Source organism: Aplysia californica, unplaced genomic scaffold (assembly GCF_000002075.1).
Source record: "Aplysia californica isolate F4 #8 unplaced genomic scaffold, AplCal3.0 scaffold00169, whole genome shotgun sequence".
Lineage (NCBI taxonomy): Eukaryota > Metazoa > Mollusca > Gastropoda > Aplysiida > Aplysiidae > Aplysia > Aplysia californica.
In genome coordinates, this window is record NW_004797439.1 from 1054555 (window position 1) to 1074906 (window position 20352).

General features: G+C 43.9%; 1 protein-coding gene across 2 annotated transcripts; it reads left to right on the forward strand.

Annotated features, from left to right (window-relative positions):
* Positions 1–551: 551 nt before the first annotated feature.
* On the forward strand, positions 552–20352 carry LOC101852175 (the record flags this gene model as incomplete). 2 transcript variants are annotated; one of them, XM_013082333.2, is given in 16 exon segments in its annotated part: positions 552–643; positions 4193–4279; positions 4901–4994; positions 5641–5803; positions 6182–6428; positions 6910–9413; positions 10000–10182; positions 10828–11199; positions 11740–12047; positions 12780–12954; positions 14099–14257; positions 15402–15614; positions 16272–16493; positions 17238–17330; positions 18259–18381; positions 19115–20352. In XM_013082333.2, coding segments are annotated over 15 exon segments (6143 nt in total), but the record flags the coding sequence as incomplete, so codon positions are not given.

Below are 20352 nucleotides of genomic sequence, written 5' to 3' on the forward strand. Positions count from 1 at the left end.
GGGGGAGGTAGGGAGACGAAACGAACAGGAAAGCACAAGTTCAGTCGTGAATTAACTGGTACCGTAATTATATAACACGTATAGGCCTTTATTTAAATACGTTTATTGTAGGCGTATAACATAATATAATAAAATTATTATAACAGTAGATCTAGTTACCCCTTACAGGTGCCTTCCACTTCATCACATTTAAAATTTAACCTAAGGACAATGAATTTAAATTATAATAAGTTCTGCTGGCCCTTATAGGCCCTTAGGCCAAACGTTGAAAAAAAAAGAGGCACAATCTCAAAAGTCAAAATTATTTGGGTAGGGTCTGGCCTTCCAAGACTAGGGCCAAGAGTAGATTATTGAGTATCGAGGTATCAAGCCCGAACTGGGCCAAGAAAATCCCCTTTGGCCTAGCCTTGACTTGGCCAGGCTAGTATCATTAATATTAGCCCTATCCTATCCTTCAGTCTTCAGTGAGGAGCGAGGAAGCATAATCTGACGTCACAATATCTAACGCATGCGCATTGCGTACAAAATTCTAAAAAAGCGTCCATGTTTTGCCGACCTTGATAACGAATTTCGTTTCAACGGAAAAACGAAACCAAGTCATCTATTATTATTTATCTCGAGGTTTTCAGAACCTGGATTTAAGGTAGGCCTAATTGAATGTGAAGTAAGTGACAATTTTGAAAATCGTTGTTTCTTGTTTACTCTTAGGCTTCCACAGACGGACAGTGTGCCAAAATAATTGAGTCGAGCGAATCGGCTTTCGTTTCCGCCATTTTTGCCCGTCGTGTTGTTCAATTAAATTTGAGCAAATGTAAGAATTTAACCGGATCGGAGCTTAAATTTTTGCGTTTTTTGTTGTCATAAGGAAACGAAAAAATACGGCGTGTGCTAATTGCATAGGTCAGTAAACAAATGCTTCTTAAAGTTTATAACAACTTGCATTTATCATGTATACTCGAGACTTCTTGTCAAACCATGCCGAGGACCACGACAGACCATTTGCTACGATGAGAACACACTGTCAATGCAATAGACTTGAAATAGAGAGCCAAAACAGCCTAACGACGAAATCTTACTTTCAGTAACTTGGCCTACAGTAATTCTATTATTATTGTCGTCATCAAGCCGGAGCCACTTATTTATCAAATTTTGGTATGGCTGGTCTTCATTTGAAAACTCCGCCTCGAAGACAAAACTCAATTTGAAACCCCATCCTCCAAACCACCCCATCCTCCACACAACTGCCCCAACAAGTCCAAGTTGTAGAAGAAAAGGCAGCCTCGTTATTCTCACCTGGGGTGAAATTAAAAATATAATATTAATATCCATTTTATTCTCACCCCGTTGAAAATAGGGTAGAGATCTAGATAGATCTAATCTAGAGATACTAGATTTAATATTGTATTCTCTCCCTGGGTGAGAATAAAATGTTCATTATTCTCACCCAGTCTTCTCTCTGCTCTCTGCTCTCTCTCTAGGCTAGGTCTACCTGGGTGTTGAGAACGTGTAGGCTTAGCACTTTAGATTTAGAATCTAGATCTAATAGGATGATCATAGAAAACAATTTGTGAATTGTAAGAGTGACCTTTCGTGAACAGCCCCCAGAGCGATGGCCGATTTTTCTAGGCTCCCGCGGGGATTGTAATTGCTTCATTTTTTTTAAATCTTGAGAGTATGCACGCATATCTTCACCAAAACCCATGACAAGTGTATCTTCTAAATTCAGAAAGGAATTCACTTGCCAGAGTAGTGTGTTTTTTTAAATAATAGTCTTATAACTAAAAACTGTAGGCCTAACCTAAGGTTTTCCCCCAAATCGACAATAGAGATCTTACTCGCCTCCCGCGCTCGAGAGCTGGCCCCCCGTCAGTGACTGTAGTCGCCTCTCGTGCTCAGCGGAGAGAGAGGGAGGCGAGTTTTGTCGCCTGCAGCGCTCAGTGACAGGGGTCCTATGATGCCCGAAACGAAATAAAGAGGGCAGGAACTCAAAAATCAGGTGAGAATAGTAGGCTGTCGTTATTCTCACCCGCGGTGAGAATAGTATCAATTTTATTCTCACCCCGGGGGAGAATGATAATCCAGATCCAGTTTATCCTCACCCCGGATGAGAATTTAATGACTGCGATCTTGAGAAGAAAAAGTAAAAAAGTGTGCAGCAAGCAATTGGATCTAATGTTTAGTTCTCGCGGACCCTCACAGACTGACAGCGGTGTCAATTTTTTAAAATTTTATTGACAAATCTAGATCTAATATCTAGATTCTAGCTTTTTGAATACTGTCTATCGGTGTGGACGATCAAATTGACAAAAACAGAGATTAAAAAAATGATGTTAAAATACGAAAGTACATTAATTTTGTCGTCTACAAAGATGCTACGGCTATTTAACTTTTTGAATCGAGCCGAACTACGCGGGTCGCCATTTTGTTTTGCCCGGAAGTTCTCGCGCTGGGCTACTCTCCTCTCTCTCTCTATCTGTCTCTGTCTCTCTCTCTCTTTCTCTCTGCTCTCTCTCTCTCTCTCTCTCTCTCTCTCTCTCTCTCTCTCTCTCTCTCCCTCCCTCCCTCCCTTAGATGAAGTGCTGTCCTTGTGCTAGGGCCCAGTTCATTATAAATTCTTGTTTAGACCTCTGCCTTGTCATCAGTCATCTTTAACCGAGTTGTCGTTTAGTTTCCGATTGGCCAGTGCCACAGGCCAATGAGGTGGTCATGTTTGGCCGAGTGGCTGGTGCCACCGGTGTGAATCATGAATAGCCTAGAGAAATGCATTTTATTCTAGTTTACTTTCAAATAAACACTGGAAAAATAAAGATTCAGTACGTTCAAAATATGACCAGAGATTCTATCTATAGACGTGTCATACTGAAATGCGAAAAGACATAAAAAAGACATCTGATTTGTGTCCGTTCAGACTTCAGTCCCATTTTTAGGGTTATTTTGATAAAAATTGGGGTAATCCTTACCATCTACGGTCCCTACAAGTTTGTATATATATCTTCATGTGTTTATTTCCACATCAAGATGAACACTCGAGACTTCCAGATGAATGCCAGATTGGCGAGTGACGTCCTTTTGATGTTTCATTTTCTTTTTTGTCGCATTACAATATATATATAGAGAGAGTAAAATATCAATATGTAATTACTGGGATAGAACTTTCCTTACTTTATGGCGCTGGGTACCACTGTGACTAGTGGAAAGGGACGTTGTTGTTAAACACACGTCTTGTGGATTTTTGCCATGCGACTCTCTCCACCTCTACCTCTATATAATCTTTTTTTTTTTTTGGTAAGTGTTTTACGGCGCTCGCAACTGCATCATAAGTTCATATAAGTAAGTGCACGAGACATACATTTTCAGTTGGTACGAAATTTTGAATTTTGCTCGGGTAAATGGGTATTACAAAGTTCTATATATTATTCATTGATCATTGATTATAGTACAGGGGCTCTCGTGGTTGAGAGGTTATGGTGTTTGCCTTTCATTCAAAAGGTCCCAGGTTCAAATCTGGACAGCGACGGAAAATTTTCTTCTCTAAAATTGTCTCCTTTCACCTCCTTCCCTGCTCTCTAACAATGTTTTGTCCCCTGCTTTTACCTCCACTTTCTGCCCTCACCCCCTTTTTCCCCTCCTACGCGCTTCTGACTTTCTGCAACCTGTCAGCTGCTTCTCCTTGGCTCCTTCTTACTGCTGTCTTTCAGCCATATCCCTGATCTTATAGTATGTAGGTAAGATCTAACTAACCCCTAGCCTTGTCGGATAAGGGCGAAAACTCTTGGTGGTCCGGTATCAAGTAGTGTACCTTAAACTTAAAGATCCCTTTGTGGTCCAAAATCGATAAATAAAACAAGAGTGAGCTTCGGCCACCACCTGAGCAAAATTCAAAATTTCCTATCTACTGAAAATGTTTAAATGTGTCCCGTACGCACATGTAGATATGACCTTTATAATGCTGTTGCGAGCGCCGTAATACACTTTTACCAAAAAAATATATGAGTGTACAGTGACCAGCCATTGTAGCAAAATGTACTGTCAGTCGCACATGTCTGATCTTTTACTTACACTCATGATAGCCCAATTCATAAATAGGAATCGTTTAGTTACTGCGGTATATATTATCTCTTGTCTTTTGTAAAAATATAGATTTATAATTTTGAGTAAGGTTTTTATATTCTAATATTCTATGTCATTGCAGCAACCTATGACAGACCAATAACAGCAGAGACCTGACAAATGGCTCAAGTTGTTGTCGTGGACAAGGAAGCTCAGAAGGAAAATGAAGGTGAGATTGGGAAGTAGAATGTTAGGTACAAAGCCTTTGGATATGATGTGCATGAATTCCTTGGTGGGCTACTGTGCTACATCAAGATCATACCAAAAATGATGGGACTCCAGGATGTATTGGGGAAAGATGAGACAGCAATTTCCAGCAGGCTGGATATATCTGACAGCAGAAGCCCAATTTGGTTGTAAATGCTTGACGGGGAGAAGTTGGCACCTACTGTGACTCACATCTGAGCTGCTGCAGCTGCATTTAATATTTACTGTCATTGTTTTTGCAAAATGTATGGGTGTTTTTGAGCATGTGACCTATAATTGAAACAAAAAGTTTTTAAAACTATTTTAAAAAAACCCCAAAATACCCATAGGATAGTAAAGGATTAATATTCTTCACACAGAATGAAAAATACAGAGCGCAGTGACTACTGCAGAACATGACAGATTTTGCCATCAATGGAGATTAGAAACTCATTCCAAAAACTCTTAAAATGACAAATTTAATGAAAAAAATAATCATATTATATTATATTATATATATATATACTTGGGGAAATGAATTGAACTGTTCTGTCCCGTCAGTTTTTTAAATCCTTTTATTAAAGATATTTATGATTCATTTCAGACGTAGAATGTGATGTGTGCGGTAAGAACCACTTGACAGAAGAATGCCCGGAGCTGGGGCTATCCAGCACCAAGTTTATCCCACAGATCTCTCGGTAAGTTCTGTTGCAGGGATTTATTTATCTCATGTCTGGTCAAGGTACGATCTACATATCATGAAAAATTAACTCATAATAACCCCCCTTTTTTTTTCTTTTTTTTTTTTTGGCCTTGGTTACTTCCAAGGATTTGCGCTTCTGATTCAATTAATTTGAAATGTGGGTAAAATTTAAAGAGAAAGAAGAATGAGGATTAATTAATAATTAGTAGCAACATCCACAAAAGATTTAGTTACAGAAGTAAAATGTTGATATACCAACTTGAAAGTGAATCTGCCTGTTCTGTTGATTGCCAAAAAGGCATACTTGCAAGCTAAAAAAATAAGTGTGTTAAGTACTTTAATTTGTCTTTTTTTCCACTGGCCTGCCCAAGATGACCACATGATGTCTTCGTTGATCACTTTTTTCTCTTTGGCAATGGGTGATTGTCTAGAGACAGATTCGATGTATATTGTAGATCTCTGTGCTTTTTTTGGATAGTGGTTTTTTTATCTGGAAACGTTTCGAAATTGCTTTGGGTGATTGTGAAATGACACTGTCGATGTATTTAAAAATAACAATTTTTCTGTTGTGATGTCCCCTTGAAACATCCTTAATGACTCCTCCTTGACTGTAAGATTTTCCCCATATTTTGTATTAACAGTGCCAGGTTAACAGCACCACACTACCTGAACCCAGTGGAGTTTCCTGATGGCGGTGTGGGTGTCTTGGCATTGGAGCCTATCTCCAACAAAACGCAGCTTGGCCCGTTTGAGGCCAAGAAAACCATGCACGATATTGACAGGGACGATCTCTTTGTCTTGAAGGTGAGATGGTAGCCGTGAAGCAATTTTTTTGTTACTTAATTGATTCGGCCCGAAGATCTTGTCAGCATGTTAGTGTTTTAGCGCCAATAAATGGCTGCTTTCATTGTATGCTTTCCAGGAAGTTGAGGTTGTTTCAGAATGCTCTCAGCTCTGCCGGGGTATTAGTATAAATTGTGAAGGGCATAGAGCTTACCGTTGAGCGGCAAGGATTTGCGCAATACAAATGCTATCTGTTACCTATTATTTAACACTTTGCCGTCAAAGGCAAATGCATTTTGGGGAAAATCCAAAGAAACAAACTGGGTGGTAAACTTCGCAGATCGGCGAGATATGACGACCATGTTTTAATTGTACACTTTTTACTTTCTAATTCTTTAGATTCTCTCGAAGGATGGGAGTTTCATCAGCCTGGATGCCAGCAGTGAGGCTCATTGCAACTGGATGGCCCTGGTCCAGGTGGCCGCCACGGAGGAGGAGCAAAACTGCATGGCCTACCAGCTGGGCATCAACATCTACTTCAACACCACCAGGGACCTGGCCATCGGAGACGAGCTCAAGGTCTGGTACGCCCCCCAGTACGCCAAGAAACTGAACAAATCACTGACACCTGATGGAAAAACGAAGTGTAAGGCTCAAGTCTTTTATTTTTTTTCTCTTGTATAGGCAGGGAATCCCGCTTAGCCTGAATTTGTCTGTTTATTTGAATCAGAATCATCAGAAAAGCCCTCCCGTCCCAACTTGTTTCAAACTGACTTTCCTTCTTCATTCTGCACCCGTCAAAATGATTACAGGTGAGATGCCAAAATCTACATGTTATTATGCAAAAAAAACCCTGACAAGTGCCTGATTTCACAATTCGCAACAAAATTTACTTTTTACTCTTTTGTCTGTACTACAAATGAACGAAGCAGAGCAACTACCTTGGAAAACTTGGACAGATGGGTGACGGGGAAATACCAGGACAGTATTAGTGTTTGAAAGCTTTTGAGAAAAGAAATGAATGGCAAACTATGATCATTGATATCTGTTTCAGATCTGTCTTTTGATGTTGATGAGCTTAAATTATTTTATTCTTTCATGTTTATTTCTGTTTTTCTTTGTTTCAGCCATGTTGGGAGAGGTTCTGTTTACTGAAACTGACATGGAGGAGGAGGAGGCTGATGAGGGATTGGAAGACAGAGGAGAGGAAGAAGAGATGGGTGAGGAGGGGGTGGCAGGGACAGGCGAGGACACTAACCTCAGTCTAGACGGGCCCAGTCCAGATGATGTGGAGGGCGACTTTACCTGCAACCAGTGTTCAGAGAAGTTCACGTCTCAGTTTCTTTTTGCAAAGCACATCCGTGAACATTTGTTCCCTGTTTATAATTACAGCGAAGGGCCCCCTCGAAGGGGTAGGAGGCCGGTACCCCTCAAGGTCACAGAAGGTCGAGGATATGGAGGCTCATCAACACCTCGTGGGCGAGGGAGAGGAAGGGGGAGAGGTCGAGGTCGGCATAGGGGACGTGGTGGGACGATGGTTGGGTCCGGACGTCGCCCTGGAAGACCGCCAAAGATACCGAGGCCTCCGGAAGATGAAGAAGAGGGGAGTCCGGAGGCAAAAAGGGTGAAGGTCAGTGTAGAAGAAGAACCTGGAGGCCCCGCGGGGGCTGAAGCGAATAGCGAGAAAGTTGTGATTGTGGAGCAGCAAACACCTGTTGTGAAAAGAGGGAGAGGTAGACCCAGGAAAATCCAACCTGAACCCGAGCCCGAGCCCATTGGCCAAGAGGAGGAGGTCGGAGACGGTGCAGTAGACACCCCAGACTCCTCCACACCGTCCGGATCAGCCACAGACGTGACTGTCAAACTGGAAACTGATGCGACTGCTCTTGTCCCTGACAGGTCAGGTTCGGGTCTGAGGAGAAGTTCCAGAGCCCTGAAAGGACTGGGAAAGCTGAGCAAGTGGTTTAAGTATCCCGGGGAGGTGTCATCCGACGAGGAGACCCCTGCTGGAGGGGGCTCTACAGAGGACGAGGAACTGAAACCCCGCAAACGGTTCGGCATTGCCATGGCGGCGTCACTGCGGAAAGCAGCGATGGATGAAATGACATCTCCGGTGGTGAAGAGGAAAAGTAGCGGCACCAATCTGGCGAAGTCACCGTCCGCTGGTGCCAGCTCAACTGTGAAGAAAGTGTCGACCACTCTGCTCAAGGAGGCTGCCAAATCAAAGCTGACCTTTGAGAAACCAGTTGTTCTGGTGGAGAAGAAGAAGGAGGAAGAAGACAAGTCGACAGAGTCATCGTCGTCGGCAGCGCCCGGGGAGGATGGTGCGGATGCGGCCAAGAAGGACGACACAGAGTCTCCCAAAAAGTACATCGTCATCACCAAAGGAGACACTACCACTGCGTACGAGATTCCCGTGTCCTTCCAGCAGATCATGTCCTCGGAGAGCTGCTCGCTGTCTGTGGCAGCTGTTTCCTCGACCGAGCTGGTGGCCGCATCGTCTTCCACAACACAGCTGGTGGCTGGAGACCCCAAGACCGCTTCGAGTGCAGCAGAGTCTGCACAACTGATAACTGTTCAAGCCACAACAACTGCAACAACAGCAACAACAACATCAAGTGTGTCAGGTGACACTGCTGCTAAAGAAGAAGGGGAGGTTGAGGAAGATGAGGGGGAGGTAGTGAAGAAACTTACAGAGGAGATGGTGGAGACTCTAGTGGAGGGAGAGGAGTCTTTGGAAACGGAGGAGGAGGGTCGAAGCAAGGCGGAGGTTGACGTGGTGGTGGGAACCCGGGAGGAAGTGGTAGAAGTGCCCCGCCACGAGAGGAAGAACACCATCGCTGATCTAGACGGCACGGATGCCCTCACGGCGCTGGTCAATGCCGCTATATCTGCAGACAAAGTCCCAGACCCTATTGCCATGGTGGCTGCTGACCTATATGATGATCGCACCTTGGAGGACGATGATGATAATGATGAGTACAAAGCTCCTATCAAGAGCTACAGTGCGGAAACTGCAGAGGAAGGAGAGGAAAGTGACGTCGGGAAACTTCCACAGCCTCCTAGACAGAAGAGGAAAAAACGCCGCAGGGGAGATGACCCTGAACTCGAGGAACTGGAGAACATGACGAAAGTGGTGGAGGGGCCGAATGGCACAGAAGAGTTTGCCTGTGGCGTGTGCAACAAACACTTCACACAGCTCAAGTACCTCAAGCTGCATCTGCCAGCACACACAGACCGGTACCGCTGTAAGGTTTGCGGAAAGCGGTTTGCCAGGAACGAGTCTCTGCTCAAACACACGTGCGACGACACGGCAAATTTAGTGGAGCAGAGCATTGATGAGGAGGGCAACGACCTGTTCTGCTGCCGAGAGTGCGGCCGCTCGTTCAGTCAGCTGAGCTTCGCCACTCGCCACGCCTCCATGCACCGCGCTCGCTTCACCTGCGACAAGTGTGGCCGCACGTTCCTGCGGCAGGACCTCTTGGAGGAGCACGAGTGCGTGGGAGGTCAGCTGGAGGAAGGGGAGGTCAGCGCTGAGAGGCACGAGTGTCAGATCTGCAAGCAGGCGTTCACCAACGGGAAATACCTGTATCGACACATGGCCATGCATACGGACATCTACAAGTGTGAGGTGAGTCTTAGGGTGTATTGTCAGCGTCGTTCCTCAAGCACCCGAGTCATTGTTTGAAGTTTGGAGCATGTTAACCCTATCCGTACGTCGTGTTTTACTATCGTATCCATACAACATGTTGAACTCCGTTCCACCACTTTCCAAAGAGAAAATTTACTCGTTAATCCAATCCGTACGCTTTGCATAGCAGTCTGTCAAATTGATTTTTTGAAAAATACTGAAAGTTTCAAAGAGATCTTCATACTAGAAGTATTATAAAATGTGAAGAATACAACCTCAGGGGTACAAAATGACCCCCAGGGCATACGGATAGGGTTAAAGAAAAAGAGATTGCCCCAATCAGAACCATGACTTGAGCATTTGTGATTTTTGAATTGAAAACTAGGAAGAAAATAATGAAACTGTTAATTTGTAAGTTGAAACTTGATGTCTTTTATTCACATTATGATCTGAAATACAGGATCTTAACCAAATGTAGACCTTCAGAGTTGAATCTAAGGGGTGACTTTTGTAGAGTAAAAATTTGTACGTCTCCGTGTTCTATTGTTTAGTGTGGCTGACTCTGTTGTTGTTGTGTGCCCTACAGGTGTGTGGCAAATGCTACTCTCGCAAGGACTCCCTCCAACGCCACATCTCCCGTTGCTGCCCCGAGCTGGCAGGGGAGTACAGCGTCCACGTATGCCCCAACTGTAAGAAGACATTCGGCACGGCTCTTGGCCTGCAGAACCACATGCTCAACTGTGGCAAGTACCAGTGCGGATCATGCAAGGTGAGCTCATTATGCTATTTGCAGCTTGGTGCTCAAGTTCTTTTTAAAAAAGTTGTATTCTCACTGTTCTCAGAAATTCGAAAAAGTGGGTGTTTGGATGTGGAACATTCTACTTCTCTTCTTTCCCTGTATTGTTACTGGGTATCTCTTTGTTTTTTTCCTGACACTAAATGACAGTTGCTGATAGGAATCAAGATATTTTCGATAGAGGGAGGTGGAGGTTGCCTCGTTGCAGAGGTAAAATTAACGAGAAAATGGGTGCTTAAAATTGGTGACTTCCATAGCTGGAAAGTCCTTGGAAACAAAATAATAACTTTTTTTGTTTCTTTAATCGACATTTTTCAGTAAAGTCCACACAGAAATGTATTTTTAAATAGATATATTAAGTATTTATCCAAAAAACAAATTATTTTTTATATATGTATATTGTCACTACTGTTTCTACCACCTATGGCATGTTGATGATATTGAGGAGTGATGGTGGTTTCCTGCATCTACTATTCTATCCTTTTCACTGTTCCTGAATCACGTTTTTCAAAATGATGGTTTAGCTGAAGGCCATAGAAAAAAAAAGAAATGAGTATCAGGAATTCCTTGATAAAATTTTATTACTGTATGATTCCTTGCTTGTTTCTTCTGCTCAAGGTGGCCTACTTTTCCATCAAAGACCTCGCAGAACACGAATGTGCGGGCAAAGTCCTCAACGAGAAAGCCAACGTGCAGTTCCCTTGCAAAGAGTGCAACAAGACTTTTGCCAGCATAGCGTATCTGGTGCGGCACGAGGCCTCGCACCACGACGCCTTCAAGTGCGACCTGTGTAAGCGTGTATTTATCCGCAAAGAGGAGCTCAACTGGCACACGCCCGTGTGTGCAACGCGCCAGAAGATCCAGCAGGAGGGCAAGGCTCCGTGTGAGGTGTGCGGGGAGGAGTTCAACGAGTGGCTGGCCTTCAAGGAGCACCACATGACCCACACGCACCCGCACCAGTGCAACAAGTGCGGCAAGAGGTTCATCAAGGTACGGGCTGGCTGCTTATTGTACACATGTTTTGTCAAATCTTCTTTTAATAAAAATACATTTGAAGGTGGCAAAAAGATTAGTCATCCGCAATGTAGGCTGTGGTAGCAAATTTTCTAATGCAATTTTAGTTATTTTACAAGATGACTTTTATGTTTTAAAAAAACATCTTCAGAATGTGAAATAAACACAAAGCCTTGTAAGTATTGGCACATCAATGGCGAAAGAATCATTTTTTAATTAATGAAACTCAAGTTTTAGAAAAAATCGATTTTTATCCTTTATTGCTAACTCAGATGGAACAATTGTGTCTGACATACCTTTCTCCAAGCATGAACACTAAGTTGGTTTTTTTACCCCGCACTAAATGGCTGTTGTTGTGTCGGTGTGTTTCTCTTTACTTGAACAGTGATTTAAAGACAAATCAAACCCACTTAAATGTTGAAGAAATCAAAGTGTTAATAAATGATATAATAGCCTTTTATTGATATTATGTTTACAAGCAGTAATAGCACCTCGTCTTCTGGTCGCCGTCCTCAGATTGGAACTTTGCACAATCACAAGTGCGAGGGCCAGACAGACGCCAACGGCGAAACCACCAACCTGCTCTCCTGTGAGATCTGTAAAAAATCCTTCAAGAATGAACGCTACCTGGCTCGCCACCTCTCCCTGCACGGACAGCCAGAGTACTCGTGCGAGTTCTGCGGCAAGTTTTTCACCCGCAAGGACTACCTCAACGACCACCAGTGCCGCATGCCGGACGGCACCACGGTGCGCATGGTGCGCAAGAAGAACCGGCTGTACATCAGGGATAACCTTGCTTGTCCGGAGTGTGGGAAAACGTTTAGGTAACTACCTGTGTTTTCTTTTTGTTCCCATGATATGTAAGCGTTATTTTTTTTTTTTTTAAGCTCTTTCAATGTCGTATTGATGTACTTGCTACATCATGGAATCGCACAATTTTTTTTACATTTTGATGTACAGGAATTGCATTAATATGTGGTATTGAAAGGTTTAAGTTGATTCTTGTTTTTAGTGTTTTGTCTCCATGTCGAATGAAGGTTCTTGCAGCCTCAGAATAATCCTTTAGTTGACCAGAATATTTGATATCACTGTCAGCATCTTGAATGATTCATGATATGGCGATGCGTAAAGCATTTAATGTTTCCATCAATATTTGGATGTGTGTGGATAGTTTTACTTTTTAAAAGAATTTGTTCAATGTCCTTACCCTATATAAAGGATTAATGTCTGAGATAAATGAGATAACGGGTTATGTCTTTATTTCAGTACTCTATAGTTTATGCCAAGTGTTAATGTTTCTGCTTATTCAAGTAAGCAATATTAAAGCTTAGATGGTTCATTATATGGAACAATTACTGTGTAGTCAGGGGTTTTGTTCTTTTTTGTGTTTGTTACTCCCTTGTAACACCTCTAATCTTCTGCACTTATATGACCTTATTGTGTTGCAAGTGCCGTAAAACTTTTACTAAACCTAATTAACTGACCTTATGCAGTTGCAAGCTCCGTAAAAAAAACTCTACTAAAACTAAACTAATATGTATTTCCCCCACTGGCAGTTCTCGCAGCAACATGATGAAACATATGAAGGTCCACGGGGAGAAGCAAGCCGAGTGCCACATCTGCCACAAGCGCTTCCACTACGAAAACTACCTCAAGCTGCACATTGCCACCGTGCATGAGAAGCAGTACCAGCTGCAGTGTACGCACTGTGGAAAGGTTCTCTTCTCCAAGGTAAGCTCGTTCTCCCTCGTCTTTTTGGTGCAGGAAACGTTCTTTTCATACTTACTTACTTACTCTCTCAGTATACCGTCAGGTACATAAGGCGGAGAGCAGTCTACGCCAGACTTGCCTGTCCCTGGCCACATCCAGGCCCTGGGTGATTGCCTCATCCCTTATTGTGCCTCTATAGCTTCCAGTTGTCTTCCTCGTTTTCTTTATCCAGTTCTTCTCATACATTCTAAAAATTACTACACTGTCTTTTGGTGCATCCATGGGGAGAAAGATTCTCTTAAGTCCAATCTAAAATTACTTGGGTGTTCTTTAATTGTAGTTTTCTCATAAACTTTAAAGGAAAATTAGTTGTTTTTGTGTTCACTGCCAAAATCATTCTCATAAATTCTAAAGGAGAATTACTCGGCTGTACTAAAGTGTATTGTCTGTGGCTTTAGAAAAGTTGTCTTTATAATATAATGCATTACTAGCTGCCGTTTTTTGTGCTTTCACGGCTATCTGTTAGGATGTATATTGAAAATGGCCCCATTCATTTAATCATTAGTAACAGTGGATCTAAACTTGATTCCCGTTCATAACAAGATTTGGCTGTAACAGACAAGGGTATCATGGCGGTCCTGTTATAGCCTGGGCCCGCTGTCTGTGTTTGCCCTGACAGACAAGACTGATACACCCTGTCACCTAAAGTGATGTATTTGTGAGGCAGCGTGGTGAAATCAGGCTTCGTCAAAATAATGAAATCGAAGAAACAGGCATATTTCCGCCGGTTTAAGTCCATATAAAAACACATTTCCTTGTGAATTTTGCTGAAAAATATTGATTTGAGGCACAAAACATGTCGTTTTTTCAGTTTTCTAGGACTCTTTAGCTATTGGAGTTACTATACTTTGGCGGCCATTTTCTCGCTAATTTGACCACTGAAACTAGGCAACCTCACTTTCTTCAATCACAAATATCTTAACTCCTATTCAAGATAAATGGATATTTATTTCATTAGAAGCAGGGCAAATCAATCAGCTTTCAGATGATACCAATAACTCCATCTGCCCAAAAATTCACGAGCGCCTGATTCCACGGCGTCGTGACACATTTGTGTCAATAGGGGCATTTAAAAACATTCTGACAATTTTTTTTCTTCTCCCAGACGGGTCTGATCGCCCATATCAAGCAGTTCCACGCTGAAACGATCCGCCTGTACCCCTGCCCCAAGTGTGGGAAGACATTCCGGCAGAAGGGCAACATGAAGACCCACTTGATCTCCCACACCAAAGAGAGAGCCTTCAAGTGTGACGTCTGTGGCAAGGTGAGAGACACAATAAGCTTCTGACCCTGTCCACTTTTTGATTTTCTTATTTGCTGATGTCCAAAAGAAATATAAACTTCCCACTTTAAAAAAAAATTATTTGGTGTTGTCCAATAGAAATACTAGCTTCTGGATCCTCCCACTTTTTGATTTTCTTATTTGGTGTTTTCCAATAGAAATAGCTGGATTGATAACGACAATGTCCACTAGAAATACAAACTTCCCTCTTTTTGATTTTCTTATTTGGTGTTTTCCAATAGAAATAGCTGGATTGATAACGACAATGTCCACTAGAAATACAAACTTCCCTCTTTTTGATTTTCTTATTTGGTGTTCTCCAATAGAAATAGCTGGATCGATAACAACAATAACAATGTCCAATAGAAATGCCAGCTTCTGGGTCCTCCCACTTTTATATTTTCTTATTTGGTGATGTCCAGCAGAGATACGAGTCTGATTTTACAGTAAAGTCCCACACTTTGTTCTGACCAAAAATGTCTCTATTATCTCATTTATTTAAAAACAGAAACAACTATAGCTGATAATTGAATGAATAAAAAGGTTTGATCTCTGTTAAACTAATGGCATTCCAGATCTTGGGGCCATGATTATATATAATATATTGAAATGCCCTTTCGCCCATTGTTTTAAGTTTCATGGATGGGAAAAGAAATTTTATTTTAATCAGCTAACGACCTTAAACTAAAAGTTGGAATGTACAGATTCAATAGATTTGATAAATATGATGACGCATTATCATTCAAACATTTGTGACAGAGTGGCCAACTTGTACAATTCATTTAGCTTTATTATATATTTTGGTTAATAATCTTATTCTTGTGGGTTAAACTTACAAGCTCATGTAGAAGGATGCCATGTCGTTAACGACACAGTGTGTGATTGGCGGGTACTTTGGTGTGGTTTGCTTTCTTCTTTCCTATCACACATCAAGCGTCTTTATCTCCCCTCCTTCTTTATTGTGTTTGTTACTCTCTTATAACACCTCTAATCTTCTGGCGCTCATATGACCTTACGCACCTGCGAGCGCCGTAAAACCTCTACTGAAACTATTTTTTTAAAAAGACACAGTTCTTCAGTCTTTGATAATATAGTGCACTGAACTGTACCTTCCCCCACCTCACAGGCTTTCAAGTACCCCGACCAGCTGAACCGGCACCGCCTGGAGCACACACTGACCCAGAAGTTCGCCTGTGAGATGTGTGACAAGCAGTTTGTCCGCTCGTATGAGCTGCGTAACCACATGCGCAACTACCACAGCGGCTTTGTCTACGTGTGTGGCGTCTGCCACGAATGCTGTGCCCACCGTCACACAATCATACGCCATTACAAGCGGAAGGTGAGCCCACTGTGTGTTTGTGTGTGTGTGGATTTGTTGAAGAAAGATCATATGTGTGTGTGTGTGTTTGTTGAGAGATCATAATGTGTATGTGTGTGTTGTTGAAAGATCATCGTGTGTGTGTCTGGGTGTGTGGGCTTGTTGAAGAAAGATCATCGTGTGTGTGTGTGGGTGGGTGTGTTTGTTGAAAGATCATCATTTGTGTGTGTGTGTGTGTGGGATTGTTGAAGAAAGATCATCGTGTGTGTGTGGGTGGTAGTGTTTGTTGAAAGATTTTCATGTGTGTGTGTGTGTTTGTTTGTTTGTTGAAGAAAGATCATCGTGTGTGTGTGTGTGTGGGTGGATGTGTTTGTTGAAAGATCATCATGTGTGTGTGTGTGTTTTTGTGAGCATGTATATGTCAATATGTTTCTCCTGTATCATTTTTATAGGCTTTAATTGCAATGATTCTCTCTCTCTCTCTCTCTCTCTCTCTCTCTCTCTTCTCTCTTTCTCTCTCTCTCTCTCTCTGTGTCTCCTTCCCCCCTTTCTCTCTATGTCTTGCCCTCCCCCTTTCTCTCTGTCCTCTATCTCTGCCCCCCTCTCTCTAGTAGATCTTGCAAATATGCTTCACGAAGAGGATGTTCATCAACTACTACTTTGGTATCCATTTTTCAGCACCCTGAGGTCGGGAACGTGTTTGAGGAGAAGCCCGAGTTCCTGGACTCGCTGCAGAAGCCGGTGACGGCAGCCACTCAGTCCCGCATGATGGTGGACAGCGAGGACATGAAGCCCAGCATCCTGCGGGTCGGGCCGGGGGCCAGGGAGGTCATCATCACCACCGGGGAGGAGGACGGGGCGCACCACAGCTTTGGCTCAGGGGAGGTCATTCTGCACCAGGTGATTTGGTTATCTGGACGTATACTTGCTCTCGATCTGTCTTTTTGTCTTTGTGTGTCTGTCTGTCTCTCTATCTCTGTGTGTCTCTCGGTCTCTGTGTCTGTCTTTATCTCTCTCTGTCTGTCTCTGTTTTTCTCTTTCTCTGTCTCTCTCTCATTCTCTCCCTCACTCTCTGTGTTTGAAGATGCTACCCCCCCCATGTTCTGTCTTTTCTTTTCTGTGGAAAATTTTGTTTCTGGGAAAATACACTTCACATTTGAACTTGCCGTTAACATCACTTCCAGAATGTATTATGAATAGAAGTTTGTTACAAGTAAAATGATTTTTGTCAGTTGTATTGATAAAAAAGCTTTTAGCTACATTTACTACCTATTTTCACCCATATTGTGATCCTTTGTCCTATTACAAATAGTTTTAGTACGAATGATAGCCATTTTAAAGTAACACCCTTTTCTGCTGGGTGTGTAAAATTATGGAATCCCTTACGTACTGAAAGAGATAAACAAAGAATGACAATCGGGGAGCATAAAACTTCAACGTGGGTGGTTGGCGGGTGCCCTGGTGTGGTTTGCTCCTTCTTTCCTATCAAACATCTATCGTCCCTATCTCTCCTCTTTCTTTTTTGTGTATGTTACTCTCTTGTAACTCGTCTATTCTTCAAAACTTGTATGACGTAATTGTGTTGCAAGTGCCGTAAAATTCTTACTAAAACTAAAACTTTAACAACCTTTTATTTTTTCCTAGGGTGGACCCGGAGAACTTCTGGCTGGTGCTGAGCAGACAGTGCAGCACATTGTGGAGGGTGCGGACGGAGAGTCGGCCATGTTTATCCTCAAGGTGAGAGTCAGGGAGATAGATGCTTCGTGGGTGGTTGGCGGGTGCTCTGGTGTGGTTTGCTTCTTCTTTCCTATAAATAGTCTATTGTCTCTATCTCCCCTCCTTCTTTTTTGTGTTTGAAACTCTCTTGTAACATCTCTAATCTTCGGCACTTATATGACCTTATTGTGTTGCAAGTGCCGTAAAACTTTTACTAAAACTAAAATAGATGCTTCGCTACCCTAGAGTTGCAAAGTTCTATGTACTCAGTACTTAGTTTTGAGAAATCTGACGTAAAAAAATGTTGGGTTTCACAACATGTTAAGCTTTTTCAAATACAATTCTTGGAATGTCTAGATAACGACCCTGAATTATCTTATGATTTTGAAAGAGCAGATAAAACATTTGGATTCTGACCTCATGGTCTTAGTAACTCAAAACAGCCAAAAATGTGAGATAGAACTTTTTAATTCTAAGGTAGCGACTTGATGTTTGTATGATCTGTATGCATGCTGAGATAAAGAGAAAGAAAAATTGGGAGAGAGAAAATTAAAGAGGTGGGGGAGAGAGAAAATTAAAGAGGTGGGGGAGAGAAAAACAGGGATGGGAAGAGAGAAAGAGCGAGAGATAGAGAGAGGAGGAAAGAAAGATGAGAGAAAAAGATTGATAGATTGAGAAAGAGAAATGGGGAAAGAGAGAATGAACAGAGGAAGTCATTTAGTGCAAATCAGTTGTGAGACCCCCCCCCCCCCTAATATTTTTGTTCTATTTTTCTGGTGTTTCTCTTCTTTCTTTCTATTTTCCTTCCTATGAAAGTGGAGTATAATCCATCCATAACCCTATATGTCAACGTATGGCATGTAGATAGATCACGGAGAATGATAAGTTAACAGAGAAATGGGTTTGGGCCTTTATTGGAAGTAACCTAATGTTGTTTGTGTGCGCCCAGGTTGTGAAGCAGGATGAAAACGGCACCATCCAGGAGATGGAACTGACAGAAGACACGAAGGCTCACCTGGCGCAGTTGTTGCAAGCTCACAGTGGAGGGCAGGACACCATCACTCACATACAGGTGTGTAGAATATGTTTGTGGCAATGTGTGTTTTGTTAATGGATGTGTGTGTGTGTGTGTGTGTGTGTATGACTGTGTGTTTGTATGTGTATGGCTGTGCGTGGGAGTGTGTGTCTAGTTGTTAATGGTTCATTGTGGAGAACGGGACATCATCACTCACATGCAGGTGTGTTCGTGTGTGTGTGTGTACGAGCATATGTGTTTGTGTGTTATGAGTGTGCCTGGTGGCAGGACACTAATGCTCACATACAGGTGTGTTATGCATGTGTCTGTGTGTGTATGCTCGTGGGTGGGAAGAGGGTGGGGTAGGAGGGCAGGACACAATCACTTCCATATATAGGTTTGTGTGTGTGTATGTCTCCGGTTGTTGCAGACTCATAAAATGGCACCATTGCTCGCAGGTCAGTTCTGAGTGTGTGTGTGTGTCTGTTTGTATGTATGACTGTGTGGAAAGAGAGGCAGAGGCAGACAGAGGGAAAAGATATGGGACAAGATGACAACATGGCTGGGAACAGCAAGAACAACAGACACCATTGCCTCAACGCAAGACAGAGTGAAGTGGAGGTCCATGATTGCCCACGCCAGTCGGCAAGGCACCGGATGATGATGATATATATATCTCTGTGTGTGAATGCAGGTGCTCAGGTGTTTGTGTGTGTGTGTGTGTTTCATTCATAACATATGTGTGTATGTGTATTCGTGTCATTTGTAATGTGTTGGTTTGTTTTCTCAGGTGGGTGATGAGACCCTGCAGATCCAGCGGGAGGTTGAGCAGGGTGGAATAGTCTCCACCGACGCGACCGGCCAGATGGAGTTTGTGCAGGAGATCAAGTTTGACCCTCAGCAGCTGGAACAACTCCAGTCGCAGGCGGCTGCGGAGGTCGTAACCTCGGACAAACTGGAGGGCGGCACGGCTGTCATGGCCGCCGGCCAGGAGCAGGTGTCGGTCGGGGAGTCTGTGATTGCCAGCGTGGCCGGGGAAACGTTGTCTGCCACCGGGGAGGTGGAAGGTCTTCAGGTGGTGGAGATGGAGGACGGTCGGCTGGGCCACATCATCCACATGGAGGACGGGGCGCAGATGCTGGAGATGGGCCAGGTGATCCAGATGGAGGGTGGCCAGGTCATCCAGCTGGACCAGGCGCAGCTCATGAGCATGGACACGGGGGAGAGGGTGGTGGTATCGACGGCTCCGGCCGGGCCCAACGGCGCCACGGCAACCATCGTGGCTCAGCAGGGAGGGGAGGACTTTGTGTCGGCGGCCGCATCGCAGCTCTCGCAGCAGCAGCAGCCCGTCTCGGTAACCTCTGTGTCCTCGGCCAGCGCTGTCACGGCCGCCAGTCTGAGCGCGCTGCCGGGTCTGAAGGTGCGGAAGCGCCGGCGCAGCAACGGGGAGATTGTGGTGGAGGTGGAGGGTCAGGCAGACGACGGGCAGATAATCAACCTGGACCAGACCATGGCGCAGGCCGGGATCCACCTCGCTGCCGACCAGAGCCACAGGCTGGAGGATGTGAGTCAAGGTCAGGACCAGCTGGAAGTAGTTCAAGGTCAAGACCAGTTGGAAGTAGTTCAAGGTCAGGACCAGTTGGAAGTAGTTCAAGGTCAGGATCAGCTGGAAGTGGTTCAGGGTCATCTTGAAGTACAGGGTCAGCTGGAGGCCGCCGGTCAGGGTCAAGGTGAACTTGTAACAGCGACGGAGGTGGAGGAGGACGGGGGGGAAGAACAGCTCCAGATCCATCACCAGGGCGTGGAGGAGATGGAGATTGGGCAGGGGGAGGTGGGGTTAGTGCAGGAACAGTCACAGCTATTGGAAGAGGAGGCCTCGCAGCTCGTGGCTGTGTCTTCGGGGCAGCACCACCACCAGGTGGCGCCAGCAACAGAGAAGGGGGAAGAGGAGGAGGAGAGCGCTGCACCGGCCAGGCCGGTCATTAGCGAGCTGGAGCTGCAGCTGACACAGGGCACGTCCGGCAGCGT